The sequence below is a fragment of the Cherax quadricarinatus genome, chromosome 47 (assembly GCF_038502225.1).
Source record: "Cherax quadricarinatus isolate ZL_2023a chromosome 47, ASM3850222v1, whole genome shotgun sequence".
In the NCBI taxonomy this organism is placed as follows: Eukaryota; Metazoa; Arthropoda; class Malacostraca; order Decapoda; family Parastacidae; genus Cherax; species Cherax quadricarinatus.
The window spans coordinates 3328552-3348767 of record NC_091338.1 but is presented as its reverse complement, the minus strand read 5'-3'; the positions used below and the strand labels follow the sequence as shown (position 1 = coordinate 3348767).

Genomic DNA, 20216 nt, shown 5'->3' with positions numbered 1-20216 from the left:
AAGTGCTAATTTGTGGAAATAAGTCATTTCACACTGTTGTTAATGTATACAATAAGAAAAAATTACATAAGTTACCTAACAAAAAGTATTAGTTTTCTATTGTACACGTATAAAAGAAAGCGAATGTTTTAGGATAGACTTTAAATTACAACATAAATTGATTTTTCTTTATTAGGTTATTGTAGGTTAAATGTAAATAAAATATTATGTGTGCCTTTATCATCTATGTACCCGTAAGATTAACATATAAAAAAAATAGTATGCTATATATATAATACTTAAATCATTTAAAGGACCCCAATGGAAATAAGTCACTGTGTCTGACTTTTTTGGGTTATCCTAAGTTCTCTACACATATACTGCTATGTATGATAATTCTATGTAACTGTATTTGTGTATACCTGAATAAACTTACTTACTTACTTACTATTTTACTTGTTAAATATTTTCCTTAAGTTATACCTTGAAAACGAACCGTTTTCTGTATCAAAATAAAATAAGAAAACGTATGTTTAAGGATAGACTAAAATATAAATTTGCTTGATAACGAAATTAAGTAAGTTTATTCAGGTATACACACATACAGTTACGTAAATTATCATGCGTAACAGCATATGTGTAAAGAACCAAGGATAACACAAAAAAAGTTAAAGTGATTTATTTCCATTGGGGTCCTTCCTTCCTAAGTAGGAAACCGTCGCATCAATCATTAAATATCTGTCTCATCAGATATATATAATGGGTAAAGTGGTTAAAACTATGACCATAATTTTTAAAAGGGTGGACCGGTAAGCCAGCGGATGACCAAAAGCTCCAACGGCGGGCCATCATCTAAGACCCGTTTCCTGACGATCCTTACCTAACCTTATCAGATATTGTAATGTATCTTAGGCAAGATTCACGGGATTATTGGCATGCATGGCTGCTTTGTCCACAATGCTACATAGGTCATTCCCAAATTTTGTTTCTGTGTGATAGGTGGAGACAGCCTCCTATGCTCGGCTATAGAATTTCAAGAATATTTTATCCTAAAAAGAAGCTTGGTATATTTAACGTAGTGTGTAGATGCCATTTTGTCACTTTTAATCTCAAAATGAATGTAATAATCTCAAAACAATGCAATAAGGTATTATTTTACCTTATTGCATCGAATTTGAATGCCTCCCATTCTACAGGTGCTGCATGACCCTACGGGTATAGCGCTTTCCTTTTAGTCTCTAATGATACCTAACACTGAATTTCAACACACTCCCTTATATCGTTGACGTGCTTGTAGTTATTGCATCGTTACTGCAACTAATCTTTAAGTATTGCATCATAAATCAGCTCTGGATGCATGCTCTTATCAAATACTTTTATCTATATTCAAAGGATATCTTAATTGTTAGTTCATGACTGAGCTTCACGATGACACTACAACCATGTCTGGCGATTCATGTTTCACGGAAGTAGTTTTTTGTCTGAATACTTTAGTCTCTGATCTAAAACACTCACACACACACACACACCCGGGGCCACGAGCTCGGACTCGACCCCCGCAACCTCAACTAGGTGAGTACACACACACACACACACACACACACACACACACGTGATAAAGCTCATGGAGGAGAGTGGACCTAGTGGCGACCAGTGAGGAGGCGGGGACAGGAGCTATGAATCGACTCCTGCAACCACAATTAGGTGAGTACGCACACAAGCAAACACACACACACACATTTCGTCACGTTGAGCAGAAATATAGGATGTGTTCAGAATTAAAAAAAAAAAAAAACTTTCTTAAATAATAACCATTTATTGTGAAAGTATACAGTGGAGCAAAACAAAATAATAATAGTTTTATATATTTCGGTATTGCACTGATGCCCTCTTCAGGCAGATATAAATAATACTCGTTAAGCTTTATTTTCTTCACTCGGACTCTTTTGTGCCATTGGCCACCATTTATTACACTTGTGTTTAGAGACACCATTAATATTTTTCCACACTGCTTACATATCTCGTCAAATGACTTCAAGTAGTTGATTTCAATAAACATTTATATATTTTTAAATCTCAGTCTGTGCAACTGAGCATAAATATATAGTTAATATATATAAATTAATCTGACAAGACAAGAATTTGTGTCCAGACAAGTTCTTTCTCGCAGACGTCTACGCTAGGCAGAGAGTACTTCAGGTGAGGCTACGTGGCCAGCCTCTGGAGGGAGGCGGGGGTCCTCTGGCATGATTTCCTTACTCTAACAATCTGTTAAACAAAAATGTTGCTCGAGTTTAAATGTTTTCAGTGGAACTATATTGATTTATTGAAGAGAGAACCTAATGCCCGTTTTCTGTAACATTACAAAGCCGACATTTTTCCTGAATTTGCTTAAAGTGGATTTTTAACACCGTATGAGAATCTCAGTCATGGATATCTAGACAAAGATGGGATTAGTGTGAGGTCTGCTCCCCGCATCCACCCTCCACAGGCTAGACGTAGCTGGCCCCATGCTAGAGTTTAAAGAGCCGTGGTGGAGGGTAAATGGTAGTTAACTGGACCTCCAGGTTGCGGGAGCCCGTGGCTCGCTGGTGATGGTTGTCATTGTCACCATGGCCTCCACTTCGGTCTGAATATGCGTTTCTATTTCTGCCGTCGTAAATATTTTTCTCTTCGTAGACTGCGCTTCTTGCTTGCTGGACCCCCAGCCTACTCTCTCGGCCGTTCCTGCCTTCAGGATTACCTAGTCTCTTCTCCCGAGCTCCTCCCTTGTTTTCTGCAGCGCCAGCACCACCGCTTCCAGTAATACCTGTCACTGACGTCTTCTTGGGCACCAGTGGAGGTGGTCCATCTTCCAGTTCAAGCTGTTTAACAGAGAAAATTATTACTAATAATGATAAAAAAAAGCCACTATTACCGTAGATAAAGCACCACGACCTTTAATCGTACAATATGGTCTTCACAGATTGGCTCAGCATCAACAGTCACCGTTTTGTCGGAAATTTGTGGAGATTTACATACCTATGCATTATGGGTAAGGGTCAGCTCTCAGTGAAAGCAAAATATAAATTAAAATATCGTCACTGTTATACGTTTGACGAACACATTAGCATTAATTATACCTGGAGAAGGTTTCGGGGGTCAACGTCCTCGAGGCCTGGTCTGTGACCAAACCTCGCGGTGGATCAGGGCCTGATCAACCAGGCTGTTACTACTTGCCGCACGAAACCGATGCACAAACCACAGCCCGGCTGATCAGGTACTGATCAAATGATTCTAGAGTTTCTATAGGGAGTCTGGGTCTATGCAGTTTTCTCCGATTTTAGTTTAGGCTGCCCGTGTTTGAACTTAGAATAAAGCTGGACCTACAGAATTTTTTTATTGGCAGTCATATACAAACGCCGAAAATGAAGCTAAAACGTACTTGTGTGTGCATTGTGGTAATGGAGTCGAGATTGTTGTCTTTCTCGGTGTCTTGCACTGATGCAGTGGGCAGAGAGCCGAATTCGAGCGTTCTTTCCTGTAAGTAAAAAGAGGTTATCTTAGGACACCACTTGGTAATGATCGTTTGATTTCTAAGTGGCGTGTAAATCCTAGACGAGGCAAGCCAGCAGATGCTTCATCACTTAAATGTAATTATCACTTAACGTCGAGTTCGAGTTCGAGTTCTGATGACCAGAGCTTTGGTAAGATGGGTAAGGAAGAAGGATGGGTAAGGATGGAAATATTGGAAAAGGGTGGGAGGGGGGGGAGAGGTAGGATATAAAAGGTAAGTGGCCCAACCACTTTGGTGTAATTTAAAAAGTATATGTGAATTGATAAGATATTCTTTAAGGGGTATAATACTAACCCATCAGAGTCACATAGATATAATAGGTATATAAGTACATGACTCTGAATTGGTAGTAGTTATACAAGTTGCAATTGCTTTTTTTTTTTTTTTTTTTTTTTTTTTTTTTTTTTTTTTTATTTTTTTTTTTTTTCTTTTTTTTTTTTTTCGCAATTGCACAACGGATATTTATACGACAAGAAAGGCAATGATTTTCTAGCCAGTTTATAAGTTCGTGACAATAGCTTCTTAAAGGTGGTGTCCAACGATAGTCAATAGCATAATTTTACATTAGAAAGTTATTTAAGATGTATCCCTAAATGGGGGCAATGATTTTCTCAGTATACATAGAAGGGTTCTGGTGGTATCCAATCTTCTTCGTCAGGTAAGTTGCTCAAAATCATGGGTCGAGGGTAATCATCTTTATGAATAAAACGACGGACCCTCTGTGGGAGAGTCATTCTTTGAGTCCTGTGAGGTGGAGTATTGATGGTGTAATCGGTGGTATTTATCACTTGTATAGGATGTTCTCTATCTGGCATGTATAGTTCTTGCATTGTATAAAGTTGTTTCTTTTTTAGGGTGTCAAGGCGTACATTTATGGCAGTAATATCTTGTTGTGTATGTAAATCTGCCATTTTAACTCTGTCTCTCCTCCTGGTATCAGTAATAACGCGAAGAGCACTATTCTGGACCCTTTGTAACCGTAGCATGTTGGTCTTTGTTGTTAATGACATTGGGACACAAGGGTATTCGAGTATAGGTCTTATTATCATTTTATACAGATGTTTTTTGACATGTTGAGGGGCTTGATTGAATCGAAAGAGTCTGCTAAGACCGGCTTTGGCTGTGTTGATCTTTTTAGTTGTGATGAATGGTTTGAAAAACCGACAAGTTTAAGATTGAGACACTTATGCAGCATATGGGAATCTTTATTCAGGAAACGTTTCGCCACACAGTGGCTTCATCAGTCCAATACAAAGAGGAAGGCGTAAGGAGAGGAGGAGTATGAGGTAATCAGTCCCTCAGCCTGGAGTCGATGTGTTCAGTCCATCAATCTTGTAGAATGTACAGCATAGGGCCGTAGACGTGGCTTATATACTGTAGTGAGGTGACTTGAAGCAGACGGAGGCGGGATCATAGTGGTATCATCCACTAGTCGAAGTAGGTCTTTGTCCAAAGGTTGAACAAGCGTTGAAGAATTCTTTGTAAGAAGATCCCATGATGCTGCAGTGTCTGACAGTTGTGATGAATGGTTTGAAAAACCGACAAGTTTAAGATTGAGACACTTATGCAGCATATGGGAATCTTTATTCAGGAAACGCCACTGTGTGGCGAAACGTTTCCTGAATAAAGATTCCCATATGCTGCATAAGTGTCTCAATCTTAAACTTGTCGGTTTTTCAAACCATTCATCACAACTGTCAGACACTGCAGCATCATGGGATCTTCTTACAAAGAATTCTTCAACGCTTGTTCAACCTTTGGACAAAGACCTACTTCGACTAGTGGATGATACCACTATGATCCCGCCTCCGTCTGCTTCAAGTCACCTCACTACAGTATATAAGCCACGTCTACGGCCCTATGCTGTACATTCTACAAGATTGATGGACTGAACACATCGACTCCAGGCTGAGGGACTGATTACCTCATACTCCTCCTCTCCTTACGCTTCCTCTTTGTATTGGACTGATGAAGCCACTGTGTGGCGAAACGTTTCCTGAATAAAGATTCCCATATGCTGCATAAGTGTCTCAATCTTAAATCTTTTTAGTTACATGAGATATTGAGTGGAGCAGCCTGTCTATTTCATATCCCAAGATCTTGTTAGGGTTTCTAATAGCTACAGGTGTACCTCTGATGGAGATACCCCCTTTATCTTCAATGGTTGATGCAAAACATCCTATCGTGCTAACAAGGACCTTGTCAGGATTAGTCGTAATTCTCCATTTCTTCTCCCAATTAGATGTACGACGAAGTTCAATATTCATTTTTTCTATGACTCTCTCATACTTGTATTTTCCTGTTACTGGAGTTGATGAGACGACATGAATAACGTCATCTGCAAACTGTGTCACAATTGTGTCATTAAACTCTGGTTGAGGAAGGTCATTCACATAAATGTTAAACAGAAGTGGACTGAGACAAGAACCTTGTGGGACACCAGCCGTCGGTATAAAAGGTTCTGTCGACTTGCCATGGAAGGTGGGAATGATTTTTCTTTGAGTTAAGAAATTATAAATTACTCTGAGAAAAGTCCAGTTATGGTCTGGTAGGTCAATGAGTTTATATATAAGGCCATCATGCCATAAGCTATCAAAAGCTTTATGAACATCTCTGGTGGCAATTAAGGCAAGATTGCCCTGCTGTTTTAGACTTGCTACAGTGTCAAAAATAACATTTATTGCATGATTGGTACCTCTATGTGTTCTAAAGCCAAATTGTTTTTCAGTAAACAAGTGATTAAACTCCATATAGTAATTCAATCTGTTGGAAATGACTTTCTCAAGAACTTTTCCAGTGACTTCAAGTAAAGATATAGGTCTATAGTTCCCAGGTTGGTGGATGTCTTTATTGGGCTTAGCAAGAAAGATCATCCTAGCAGTCTTAAAAACAACTGGAAAATGTCCTGAGGCTAAGATGGCATTAAAGATATTTACCAAGGACTGTTTGCAATTTCTAGGTAGGTACTTTATTTGTTTCATTGTTATTCCAGAGAGGCCAGGGGCTCTATTTCTCATTCTTCCAATAACCTGACTTATCTCTAGTAATGTAATAGGTCTAGTAAGCGGGTGGGTATCTTCAAGAGTTGAAGTATCGATGGTAGGTAGTGGTTGTAGATCAACCAAGTTTTCATCTCTCCATTCATTTACTAACTGATAATGATTATTATTAAATTGACGACTGTTATTGTGAGTGAGAATTTTCTCCCATACATCACCCATCAAATTAGCCTGGTCACGTGGATCGTCAAGTTTAATTTCAACATCTTCATCATCCTCATCAGTGAAGGTATGAACTAAGTAGTTAGGAACCTTGTGCTTTGCCCCTAAAAGTTGTCGGATCTTACTCCAAAATTTTGCTGGTTCACGTTTATATTGATTAGCTTGAAGAACTAGATATTTCCATATGTCTCGTTTGTGTTGACTAATCATGATAATTAATTCTTGCCTTAATCGGTGCAGTGTAGCTGCTGGTGGTTGTCGCGTTGGAAGATGCCTTCGACATTCTGCTTGATAATTTCTTAAAGTGTCTCTAATTTCTCTAGTAGGTTTATATTGTTGGTATGTTTTTGTGGAAGCTAATTGGCAAGTTGCATTGTTAGCTTCAATTATTCGATTGTGCAAGGACCTGATTGCATCATCAATTGCACTGGAAGGTAGATTTTCCAAAGACACAATTTCATCATCACCCAGATATGCCCTGAAGGGGTCAAATCCTAGGGTGTTAAGATTGGGTTTAGGAGTTACAGGTATTCTAAATGGAGAAGTTTGTAGTTGTATTATAACAGGGATATGGTCGGATCCTACATTTCCACCAGGAGATATACGACAGTGAAAGATGTCACAGTCTCTGTTTGTCAGTACAATATCTGGTGTTCCTGGATGAGGTCCAATGTACGATTTGAAGAATGGGCCTTGAAATGACAAGTTTCTAGCTGTCATGATATTAAAGAGTTGTTTTCCTTTTAAGTCACCCAGTGGAATACCAGCTCCACAGTTGAAGAGGGCAGGATGATGAGCATTAAAATCTCCAGCTAGAATTGTTGGAATATTTCTGCTTAATATCCTATGTAGAGGAATTGACTCTATATATGGCTGTCTCGGGGGAAAATATCCAGTTGCTATCACTAGTTGTCCATGTGACGTTGTTAGTTCTATTGCAAGGATGTTATCTTCATCTACATGAATATTTTTAAATGTATATCCTAATTTAACCAAGATGGCTACACCACTATAGGGTCCTCTCGATTTCTCCACAGTACAGTATCCACGTAATTTAATATGTTGATCGACTCTTGCAGCTGTCTCGTTCAAAAGTATAACATCGGGATTGTAGTTATGTAGTTCAACCTCAAGAAGGTAACGGTTATTAAAGAAATGTTGAACATTAAGTTGGAAAATTGTAATCCCCATTATTTCTTGTTCTTCGATCGTACACTGCGTTCTGAACGCCTGCAACTGATGTCATGTGTTGTATCTACACTATCCCTGCTGGACTCGTCAAGGGGAGGAGGGAACTTTTGCGTGGATGCTTGTGTATTAAAAATGCCATCATCTTCACTAGAGGCAGTAATATTAACAGACTCATTAGAATCGTTAGAGTCGTTAGAGTCGTTAGAGTCGTTAGAGTCGTTAGAGTCATCATCATAAAACTGAGGTATGCTATTCTCAGTTTCAGGAAGCAGAGGCTCGTGAGAGTTAATGGGAGACTGTGTAGGCTCCAAGGGAATATTAGATCGGCAAGGTGAGTTACCTTGGGAAAGTTCCTGTTCAACAGGATCGGCTACAATAGCGGGAGAGTAGGCACCACTTTCTGGGGCATTGTTATGTTCAGGTGTTGACTTATTGGGTTGAGAGTTGACAACCTGGCTTTGTGAGGAGGGCGATCCCTGGGCCAAGGATGACTTAGGCTTATTTTTAGATGTAGAGTATGGTACATACTTCTTGTTATGAGAAGGCTGGGTCATAATAGCCTTCACATTTTCAGGGATAGTGATGGGAGTGATCCCATTATCCATTAACAGGTCATTTAAAACCTGAGAGCAGAGTTGCATGTCACCACCTGCTATGTCTTTGGCCAACAAGTACATTAGTTGTGCTCTCGTTATATCCCCGTCTGTGGATACCCGAGACATATGAGATGCGACTGAACCTTGTTGTTGTGTCTGTTGTAAGTGAGGGTTAGATTGGGGCGCTCCAAGAGGGGCAGAATTCCAAACATTGGAACCATTTGTAGAGACCTGAGGAGTCCCATTTGATCCAGGCAGAGCTGGAAAGGAAGCTTGAGACATGGTTGGCGGTGCCTGGGGAGTGGTCTTCTTAGAAGTGGATAGTTTCTTGGCGTCAAGAATTTTCTGCATTTCCTTTTTTCTTTCAGGACAAATAGCAGAAACAGCATGATGTCTTCCATTACAGAGGACACATTTAGGTGTATTTTTATTGGTACAATCACGATAGGAATGTTGGCCAGAGCAAATGCTACAAATTTGCCCTTGTGTACTGCATTTGTTGTTGTTATGACCAAAGGCATAACACTTGAAACATTGTGTCACACTGACAAAGCGTTCCATAGAAATTTGGTCAGATGTACATCTTGTGCTAAAACATTTGAAGCCATTTTGACACACAAGTTTGGCCTCCTCAGGTGTCTCGAGTATTAATTTTAAAGTTACCTTATTGTTGTTGGTATTCGAGAATTTATGTGCTTCTACAGCCCTAAGATCAGAATTCTCGGTATTAATGTTATCAACAATTTCATTAACAGTGCTGTGTTTCATAAAACTGTTGATTCTGGCCACAAACACAGTCCTCTGAGCTTGATAGCTGTCAGGTGCGACTGGTGTAACACCAGAAGTCTTTAGTTTATCCAGGACATCATGCTTTAGTAGTTGATGTAACTCTTCTTCCGAAGAGAGAAGTACTGCTCCAGCGTGGGTTTGAAAAACATCCACTGGAGCAACAGTTGAGTTTGAGCAAATACATTTGAGAATGTCTTTCATGGACATTTGATTTCCATCAATGCGTAATCTTACACGAATCCTCGCCATGATGCCTGGGAAGGTGCATCTGGCAGAGGAGTTGCTTAACAAAAAGGTATCTTTCCTTAATGTTAGCCTAACATCCTATTTCAGCTGACTTATGAAGGTCAGCCCCTAAGATAGCCTACCCTCGAGTAGTGAGGGGAAAGGGCCCAAGGCAAAGATCGGCTGGATTTTAAAAAAACCACACGGGCTACCAGATGGTCAAAATGCCTTGTGTTAACTCGCCAAAGCGAAGTTGCCGAAAAAGAAGAAGATAGGACAGTCAGAAGGATAGCAATGTATGTAGTGTGTTAAGTGTGTGGGCCAGTGTTGATGTATGGGTGAGGGGAGGATGGGGAAGGATGGGGGGATGGGGATGAGAGGGGTGAACAAGCAAGCAAGTCACCGCCTTACCCTCTTGATGGGATGGGGCTCGAAGTGACTGCAAGCAAGTCTCCTCTCAGCTCTTAACGTCTAAGGTCTGTGAATATATTTTAGTGTACGTGTAAGTACAGTGTATTTCTTGCTGATATCGGTAAGCTACACATTTATATTTGTTTAAATACATTTTTATTACTTTGCCTGTTATTATTATATTTCCTTGAAGCACTAAACACTTATGGATTATACCACGCTTGCTCATTAAGGCATAAACTCTATGTACAATAAGATGCAAGCGAACACAGGATTTACATTTATGATATTAGGGAAGAATCCAGTTAACGTACAACGCAAACGAAGAACTGGGAAAAGTTCATTAAGAGTCTGGCTGGCTAGTGTTTTTTTGTTTACCAAAACAAACAGTCTTCATTATAAATCTTTTTCTTTTAGAGCATGAACTATATTTGTACTAGAAAAAAGTCTATCTTATAGATACCAGAACAAAGATTGGAAGTGTATTGCGCGTCAAGGTTAATAAGGACCACAACAATGTTATAAAAAAAAATATTAAAAAGAGATTCTTTGGCATTAGTCCAATTTAAAATAAATGAACAAAACCATTGTCATAGAATATTTATTCTGAATTAGTCTACTGAGAAGTTTCTCATTCTATTAATAATTCAGTTTCATTAACACCAACCTGAGAGTCATTGCTATAGTTAATGTCGCCGAAGTATCTGGATGGAAGGCGAAGTGATCTGCCAGAGGTCCTGGAGACAACTGAGGAGCTAGAAAGAAGTGTGTGGGAGCTGACTAGCGGTGCCACGGAACGGCACTGGCACACTTCATGATTCACTGGGTCTACACACCCTGGCACCACCAGCCCAGCTGACAGTAGCTTCTTTACCTTGTGGGGGTAACGGATAAATAAAATGCATTAAGAAAGGAGATACTGGAGGCCAACTCAAGACAGGGATTCAAAGGTAGATATAATAATGTTATGTAATCAAAATACAAATGCTCAGGCCAAGAGCTAGGAATAATATCTAGGCAGATAGCTAAGTGAACAGGGGCAACAGGTCTATGGAAATATGCACAATATTTCCACTCTTCCCTGGTTCACATCAGAGTCCTTCAAGGATGAGCCACAAAGCACCCATGAGCCACGAGCCCAATGTGGCTCCATATGTGAGCGAACCACTGACCTTTCTTCTCTGCTTCATGAAGCTGCTGTAGAGGATGGCACACACCACCAGCAGGATAATGACCAGCGCCGCCAGGATGATGGAGAGCACAAACCAGCCCTGCACAGGCATCAAGAACCAGTTTGTGTCATAACACGTCGGTGGCTGAGTCGTCTCGTACGTCCTTGGTTCGTAGTCCATTTCAGCGATTGTCTCCTTGACGTACCTTAGGGGTAACGGATTATCAGAATCAAGAAAAGCGCTAAACCCATGAAAACCAGACAGCGCCTCAATCTGACCTGGGAAAGTCGAGTGTAAGAGCTTGTCAGTGAGGACATACTAAGTTCAGTTAGGTTTCAACAGTGTCGGCTACACCCATGTTACTGGGGTTGTATTTCACCTAAACACCAACTAAGATTATTTGATTTGAAAAAAAGAAAAAAAACATTAAAATAGAGTATATACAACGATAAACATACACATATTGGTGTATATATATATATATATATATATATATATATATATATATATATATATATATATATATATATATATATATATATATATACATATATATATATATATATATCCTGTCGATAAGTTCAGTGAAAAATTAATATATTTGAGGGCTTAATGATAACTCATTTTAAATCGAGATGAAATGAACATATCGCCAGAATATTAAATAAGATCAATGATTTAAAGATAAGATGTGAACCTCGCCTCAGTCTGGTCTGGCCTGACTTATCTTACCTGTCTTAAACAAAAAAAAACCTCCCCAGGTAAAAGAGTAAAAAAAACTGATTTGAATCCCACATTTGAACCTCTGAAGTAGTTATTATATATAATTAATATACACTGAGGGATGAAGAAATTCTAAGAGACACTCCATGGAAGAAGTAAGTAACTAGCAAACTAACTTTGGGGTGATGGTGGACCGGTCTTCCTGGAAGGGTCCGAGAGGCAGTTCTTGCCCAGCTGGCCGCCTGGTTGTTATTCTGAAACACAAACATAAGATTCAGGAAATGTGATTTTACAGACACACACACACACACACACACACACACACACACACACACACACACACACACACACACACACACACACACACAATATATATAAATATATATACAGTGGTCCCTCGTTTTTCGTAATTAATCCGTTCCTGGAGGAGCTACTATAAACGAAATTTACGATTTGCGAATAAATTTTCCCCATAAGAAATAATGAAAATTAAAGGTGAATACAGGAAAGAGTAAGGTTATGAGGATAACAAAAAGATTAGGTGATGAAAGATTGAATATCAGATTGGAGGGAGAGAGTATGGAGGAGGTGAACGTATTCAGATATTTGGGAGTGGACGTATCACACCGGCCGATTCCCACCAAGGCAGGGTGGCCCGAAAAAGAAAAACTTTCACCATCATTCACTCCATCACTGTCTTGCCAGAAGGGTGCTTTACACTACAGTTTTTAAACTGCAACATTAACACCCCTCCTTCAGAGTGCAGGCACTGTACTTCCCATCTCCAGGACTCAAGTCCGGCCTGCCGGTTTCCCTGAATCCCTTCATAAATGTTACTTTGCTCACACTCCAACAGCACGTCAAGTATTAAAAACCATTTGTCTCCATTCACTCCTATCAAACACGCTCACGCATGCCTGCTGGAAGTCCAAGCCCCTCGCACACAAAACCTCCTTTACCCCCTCCCTCCAACCCTTCCTAGGCCGACCCCTACCCCGCCTTCCTTCCACTACAGACTGATACACTCTTGAAGTCATTCTGTTTCGCTCCATTCTCTCTACATGTCCGAACCACCTCAACAACCCTTCCTCAGCCCTCTGGACAACAGTTTTGGTAATCCCGCACCTCCTCCTAACTTCCAAACTACGAATTCTCTGCATTATATTCACACCACACATTGCCCTCAGACATGACATCTCCACTGCCTCCAACCTTCTCCTCGCTGCAACATTCATCACCCACGCTTCACACCCATATAAGAGCGTTGGTAAAACTATACTCTCATACATTCCCCTCTTTGCCTCCAAGGACAAAGTTCTTTGTCTCCACAGACTCCTAAGTGCACCACTCACTCTTTTTCCCTCATCAATTCTATGATTCACCTCATCTTTCATAGACCCATCCGCTGACACGTCCACTCCCAAATATCTGAATACGTTCACCTCCTCCATACTCTCTCCCTCCAATCTGATATTCAATCTTTCATCACCTAATCTTTTTGTTATCCTCATAACCTTACTCTTTCCTGTATTCACCTTTAATTTTCTTCTTTTGCACACCCTACCAAATTCATCCACCAATCTCTGCAACTTCTCTTCAGAATCTCCCAAGAGCACAGTGTCATCGGCAAAGAGCAGCTGTGACAACTCCCACTTTGTGTGTGATTCTTTATCTTTTAACTCCACGCCTCTTGCCAAGACCCTCGCATTTACTTCTCTTACAACCCCATCTATAAATATATTAAACAACCACGGTGACATCACACATCCTTGTCTAAGGCCTACTTTTACTGGGAAAAAATTTCCCTCTTTCCTACATACTCTAACTTGAGCCTCACTATCCTCGTAAAAACTCTTCACTGCTTTCAGTAACCTACCTCCTACACCATACACTTGCAACATCTGCCACATTGCCCCCCTATCCACCCTGTCATACGCCTTTTCCAAATCCATAAATGCCACAAAGACCTCTTTAGCCTTATCTAAATACTGTTCACTTATATGTTTCACTGTAAACACCTGGTCCACACACCCCCTACCTTTCCTAAAGCCTCCTTGTTCATCTGCTATCCTATTCTCCGTCTTACTCTTAATTCTTTCAATTATAACTCTACCATACACTTTACCAGGTACACTCAACAGACTTATCCCCCTATAATTTTTGCACTCTCTTTTATCCCCTTTGCCTTTATACAAAGGAACTATGCATGCTCTCTGCCAATCCCTAGGTACCTTACCCTCTTCCATACATTTATTAAATAATTGCACCAACCACTCCAAAACTATATCCCCACCTGCTTTTAACATTTCTATCTTTATCCCATCAATCCCGGCTGCCTTACCCCCTTTCATTTTACCTACTGCCTCACGAACTTCCCCCACACTCACAACTGGCTCTTCCTCACTCCTACAAGATGTTATTCCTCCTTGCCCTATACACGAAATCACAGCTTCCCTATCTTCATCAACATTTAACAATTCCTCAAAATATTCCTTCCATCTTCCCAATACCTCTATATATATATATATATATATATATATATATATGTATATATATGTATATGTATATATGTATATATATGTATATGTATATATATAGGGAGGTACCACCTCTAGAACTGTCCTGGGGACCCTCATCCTCAGAGAAAAGAATAAACTTGCTTCAGGGAAAACTCAAGGTTCTCCCTGAAGCTGTTTGAGAATTTTCTCCTACCACCCCCTACGTTTAATATGTATTTTATTTAAAGACAAAATACATTGACAAAACATTCACAAAAATACAATAGAAAGTAAAACAATATAGGTTACTCAGAGCTACATCTCGAATACTTCGTCCAGCTCCCCGGTGGGCTGCGTGCCCAGAATGCTGCAGGCATTTCCTCTCCTGATCGAAACACTGAGTCTCTGAAAGAGGAAGCTGGTCGCCCTGTGGTCCTTGGTTTCTATGATGAGCTTTCCACCCAGCTCTTTGAGGAACTTTAGAGCACACTTGCCCCATGCTCCAAGGGTCTCCGACCCTATTGGGATGAAGTTATAGCAAGGGGGAAGGTCTTCATATTTGCGGATCTAGCTTCCTAATGAAAGTATTATTCCAAACTGGAGATAACGTTTAGACGAGAGAATTGCTGAAAAAAAAATCAGAGCAAATATTTTGTATTACCCAGACTTCGCCTTTACAAGAGGCTTGTTCAAGTTAACAAAAAAAGACTTTTGTTTCGATAAAAAAAAACTGCATATTCTGTACATCTATTTTAACCATGCACGTAAATGCCGACTGAAATGCGAATCACGAAGTGCCTACCTGACGAAGGGTTTCTGCGAGTGCCTGTATGGGGTACGCTGAAGGGGAGGTGGAGAATATACTTCACCAGCTACGAACTGGTAAGAGCTGCCGTCAGGTCTGGTGTATCCGCCTACTGGGAGAGAGAAAGCCACGGTAAATAAAGATTAACTTGGAATGCTGATAAATGGTTCAAAGAACCGACAAGTTGATAGATAAGACGCATGTACAGTACTTGGTATCTCACATGTGTTTAATTTATCAAAGATTAACTTGCAGCCGGTTATAAGTATCGAAATCATGTAGTGCGAGGACTAATTTAATCGTTTATCACAACAGTAATGCTTTCTTGGTTTATGTATCAATCACGGCGAAGCCAGCGCACCTGGTTGTCTGTTGGAGACAGCGACAGCCGGTTGCTTCTGTCTGAGACTTGGGTTGTAGTCTCCACCAGCAGCAACCCCAGTTCGGTGACCGATCTTGGGTCGTACCCCTGACTGGGTGATGGTACCCAGAGGTGTGAGGGAGGAGGATGAAGAGTCGCCTGTCGAGACCAGTTCTGAAAAGGTTCTAGGAGAGTGAATTACTACGCGATATAATCCCTACGGGTTTATATCGCACATGGGAGGGTGGGGTATGGAAGGTATTCAGACTCAGTTCAGGGAACTGGAGCACAGATCCAGTTCCCTAAATCAAGAGCCCCTCACCAGCGTCAAGGAACGTACCTTGAAGGGACGATGACCCGAAAGGAGCCGAGTGTGGATAGTCTAGGTGACAGAATTCATACCTAATTTGTGAACTAGTTTAAGTGTTTTAGAATTTGATTTAGAATAAGCAGAGTCACACTTATATGGTATACTGGGACGGTATCTACTGCATTAACATGAAGGCTAAATATCATATTTACATAGATAAATAACATGCAATTTAGAGGTCTCTATGAATTTAATTTTCTAAACGGTTTTCACTCGTATTAGAAATAGAAGAATTACAGGAGAACTACTCTGTTCCTGTCTTTGTTCCAGTGAAATGAAGTCAGTGTCAGGCAGTCGAACATTAATGACGTCCTCACGTTCATGTTAACATTTCTCAGATCACAGATTAGATGGTAACGAGCGAAACATTGTCCTATATAGAACAATATAAGACAATTTGTTTGTGTTGCGTACTTAAACGTTTTGGAGCGGCTTGAAACGTTTTCTGAAACGTGAAATGATGTTATAATCTTAATTAAACAGAACTTAATGCAGGATGATGGGAATTTATGTTACCAGGCTGGTTAACTGGGAATGATTGGTTAATCTTCAAGTGTGAATGGGCTTTTCTCGGAAGGATGAATTACTGAGTGATGAATCACCTGTGAGCGACAAGTTCCTTGTGATTAACAGGGAACCTGTCTCTCACCGGTGAATGACAGGTTTAGGGTGAATAGCTAATAGCTATGAATGACAGGTTACCTGTGAGTGCCGGACCTGGTACATTGATGACTTGTCCTCTACGGGTATGTCCTGGGTGAGGATGTGAGTGAGGTGCTCTGGGCGTGGTCCCGTCACTTACAGTATACATAGTACTCATTACTTCACTACAGAGAAATTATTAAAATGAAATTTAGTTGACATTATTATTATTATTATTATTATTATTATTATTATTATTATTATTATTATTATTATTATTATTATTATTATTATTACAAGACAAGAACCTTCCAGCGATCATTAATCATTCCAGAATCGAATTCATAATTGTCCTATAATTAACATCTGGAGTGTTTGTGAAACTGGCTTTTAATTTAATCAATTTAAAAGGGTATCTAATTATATCAGATGCAGGTAAAGTATCACATAATGAAAGATAAGACATCTTACTAACCTCCTGAGTGGATGGATGGTGGGTGGAGGTTGTGGTAAGGTTGTTGAGGTTGCTACGGAGGTGTGTCTGGAGGCAGGAGGAAGTAACTTCGATGGCCGAAACTGTGGCCTTTGTGATTGTGGCCCCAGAGAGGATTCGTTAGGTCCCTGAGGGCGGAGTTGAAGGCCATGGGGGCGTAGTTGATAGCTCTGCAGAAGTGGTTCTTGTCCCTGGGGTAAGGGTTGAGGACCCTGTGGACGTAGTTGATAGCTCTGTAGGAGTGGTTCTTGTCCCTGGGGTACGGGTTGAGGTCCCTGTGGACGTAGTTGATAGCTCTGTAGGAGTGGTTCTTGTTCCTGCGGGAGGGGTTGATGTCCTTGAGGGAGTGGTTGATGCCCCTGGGGGCGTGGTTGAGGTCCTTGGGGGTGTGGTTGCTGTACATTTGGTCGTGGTGGAGGTGCTACAGGTGAGGTAGCCCCGGGAGACAGAGTGGGGTGGACAGGGTTGTAATACTTGACAGGTTCTCTGGGTATAAGGTGACTGCGCTTGTTATGAACTTCAGGTTCCCTGAAATTCACGATAGTCTTTTCTAATTTGCTGCTTTCCCTGGACTGTTTGCGTATCATTGTAAGTGGGCAACTGTACATGTGCTCACGCACTTTTACTCACACATGTAGGCAGTGGCGGACCTACATTTTTGGGGCCCTGAAGTTTGAACTGTAATGGGAACCCCTTCTCATACAGTAGACCCAAAAGTTTTAAGCAATGTGGACTAAAGTCGCTTCTGGGGCCCCTCCGGGATTAGGGGTCCTGAAGCAAAAGCTTCATTAGTCTCTTAGCAGATCCGCCACTGCATGTAGGTAAACAAGCAGGTACACACAAACATACGAGTGACATGGAAAAAATTACAAAATACATCCAGTGACACACAGGGGCGCTAAGGTGACAACCAGAAAACTACTGTGTCGACATACGTCGGTCAAGAGGATTCAACCTGATACCAGCACATATATAAAAAAAATATTGTCGGAACAAGCGTAGATGTTTTCAAGAGGAAACTAAATCACTACCTCTGCTAAGAGTAAGATTAACCAGGATCTTGGTTATGTGGGCCAGCGGACCGCCAGCGGCAACAGCCTGGTTGAACAGGCAATGAAGAGAAAAACCTGGCCTCAGGCTGGGATGAAAGGGTAGAAAAATCCTCGAAACCGATCACAGGTATATCACAGGTACACCCGATGGAATAATACCAAGAATTTTAAGGGGATATATGGGTGTGGCTTAGCAGGCCGCTCCCACACATCTTCTAAAAAAGAATGAACATGGAATGAACATAGAATGCGGGAACAATCACAACATAAATTATACTCAGATTCCATAAAGACGCTTCTTTACTAAGGATACAACAAGAAGAATGGGACATGGTTGGAAATTCTCTCTGATAAACCACAGAATTAGCAGATTTTTTTTTTCAACGTAAGAGAGATACAGAAGTGTAATGAACAGAACAATAACAGTGAAAGCAGACTCCTACGTACTCCATCTAACGTAATCACGAGACCGCACTCACGGCGCTAGTTAAGATGGCCGCAAGAAAGGAAAGCGGACTCCAAACAGTGCTACAAAAGTATATGTTTTTGGGGGCATATTTGAGGCTCACTTGATGGAACAAATTCACCAGATTGAAAACCACCTGAAAGAGTCTCACCTGGTGCCAAATACTCACCTGGGATGATAATAGGCGCCCATCGAAAGGCTGTGGGACCCGAAGTCGATGGAGTGAGGTTCCTCCCTCCTGGTGGGGGCCGCAGCTGCCCTGCACACACACAAACAATACAAAATTAACGCTGGAATGCAATGAAATACATGTATAAATGAATACACAATGTATACCTCAAATAGAGCTTTATTAAGTTATATCATTGAGCGAAATGCACCTATAATAAAGGCTTACACTATTGCATTCGTTTTTCTCATCTATCTAGACACAAAAAGGAATTAATTCTATTTTGAAACTCTGAAGACAATGGTAGAACCGTGAGTGAAATGTGTTGAAGGAAAGACATAGGTACAGAATAAGTCTTTATTGGCAACGTTTCGCTCTGCTTTAAGCTTTATCAAGTCAGTGACTTAAAAACTCTAAATAGAGCAATAAATGTTACAATAAAAGTTTACTCTATTTTTGTTCCTTAATATGAATCACCCTTACGAATCTAGCGCTTTCCCATTAACATAATAGTAATCTGTTATATACAAGATTATCTTAAAATAAGAAAGGATTATATTACAAAAATGTGGGTGTGATCCAGAATGACTAGTGGGAAGTTATACATAACTTACCCGTGGGCGTGAGAAGTTATACATAACTTACCCGTGGGCGTGGGAAGTTATATATGCCTTACCCGTGGGCGTGGGAGAGGTGTGACGGGCGTGTGGCGCCCACACGCAGGTGGGCCCCAGGGTAATTAACCTGGTAGACGGTGTGTTCTGGGTGCAGCGTGTCAAGCAGGCGCGGCGGAGGCAAGTCTGTGGAGAGAGGAATGCAAGACGAGGTATGTGGCAGATATCCTTAGAGTGTGAATGCACAGTACTATGTAGAACAAACTTTTATTTGGGGAGCAACGTTTCGTTCAGGATAGAGCTTTATGACATGATGAAGCTCTCTAAAAAAAATACCACAGGTGGGGTTAAAACCAGCGATCAGAGAGTCACAAAACTCCAGACGGTCCTGGATTCACACCAGGGGACATATTTCGAGGTGAAGAACTGGATCAGGCTTTCCAGGGTCGGAGGTCATACCAGGAAGTACGTCAAGTGATAACAAGACCTTTTATCGTAGTTATGGGAATAAGGAGAGGGATCAGGGAAGAGATGATTACGATGGTAAGAATATGGGATTGCATTTTTTCTAGAGTGAAGGTTGGACGTGGCGGAAGAAATTTGTTCTGATTATTTCAATTCACCTGATTTCCATACAAGCATTTCATGGAACATTATGTAGCATAAAAGTTAGAGTTTGAATAACTAATATATGCTGAAGTTCTACATGATTTAAAAAAGTTTAATTAATTAACTCATCTCCAACACAAATAATCAAGTGATTAATCAAAGAAGCTGCCTTGAAAATGTTTCAATTTTTGTTCTGTGAATGTTTAGTTTCTTACCACAGGGAGTCTGCTGCCTCACAAACCTGATTTTCCTCTTATATTCGCCTGTGATTACA

At 40.6% G+C, this 20216-nt stretch overlaps 1 protein-coding gene across 1 annotated transcript in view; it reads right to left on the bottom strand.

The window, feature by feature from the left end:
• Window positions 1-1915: 1915 nt before the first annotated feature.
• Window positions 1916-20216, bottom strand: part of LOC128696587 (uncharacterized) — a 61729-nt gene continuing 43428 nt past the window's right edge. Inside the window, exons 6-16 of the mRNA XM_070094626.1 lie at window positions 19396-19519; window positions 18720-18809; window positions 17015-17560; window positions 15868-15929; window positions 15528-15701; window positions 15164-15278; window positions 12040-12117; window positions 11141-11345; window positions 10636-10842; window positions 3404-3499; window positions 1916-2843 (exon numbers count right to left, since the gene is read on the bottom strand). Of these exons, the coding sequence (XP_069950727.1) occupies window positions 2493-2843; window positions 3404-3499; window positions 10636-10842; window positions 11141-11345; window positions 12040-12117; window positions 15164-15278; window positions 15528-15701; window positions 15868-15929; window positions 17015-17560; window positions 18720-18809; window positions 19396-19519 (2048 nt within the window). The 3' untranslated portion in view covers window positions 1916-2492. The remainder of the gene's footprint in view (window positions 2844-3403; window positions 3500-10635; window positions 10843-11140; window positions 11346-12039; window positions 12118-15163; window positions 15279-15527; window positions 15702-15867; window positions 15930-17014; window positions 17561-18719; window positions 18810-19395; window positions 19520-20216) is intronic.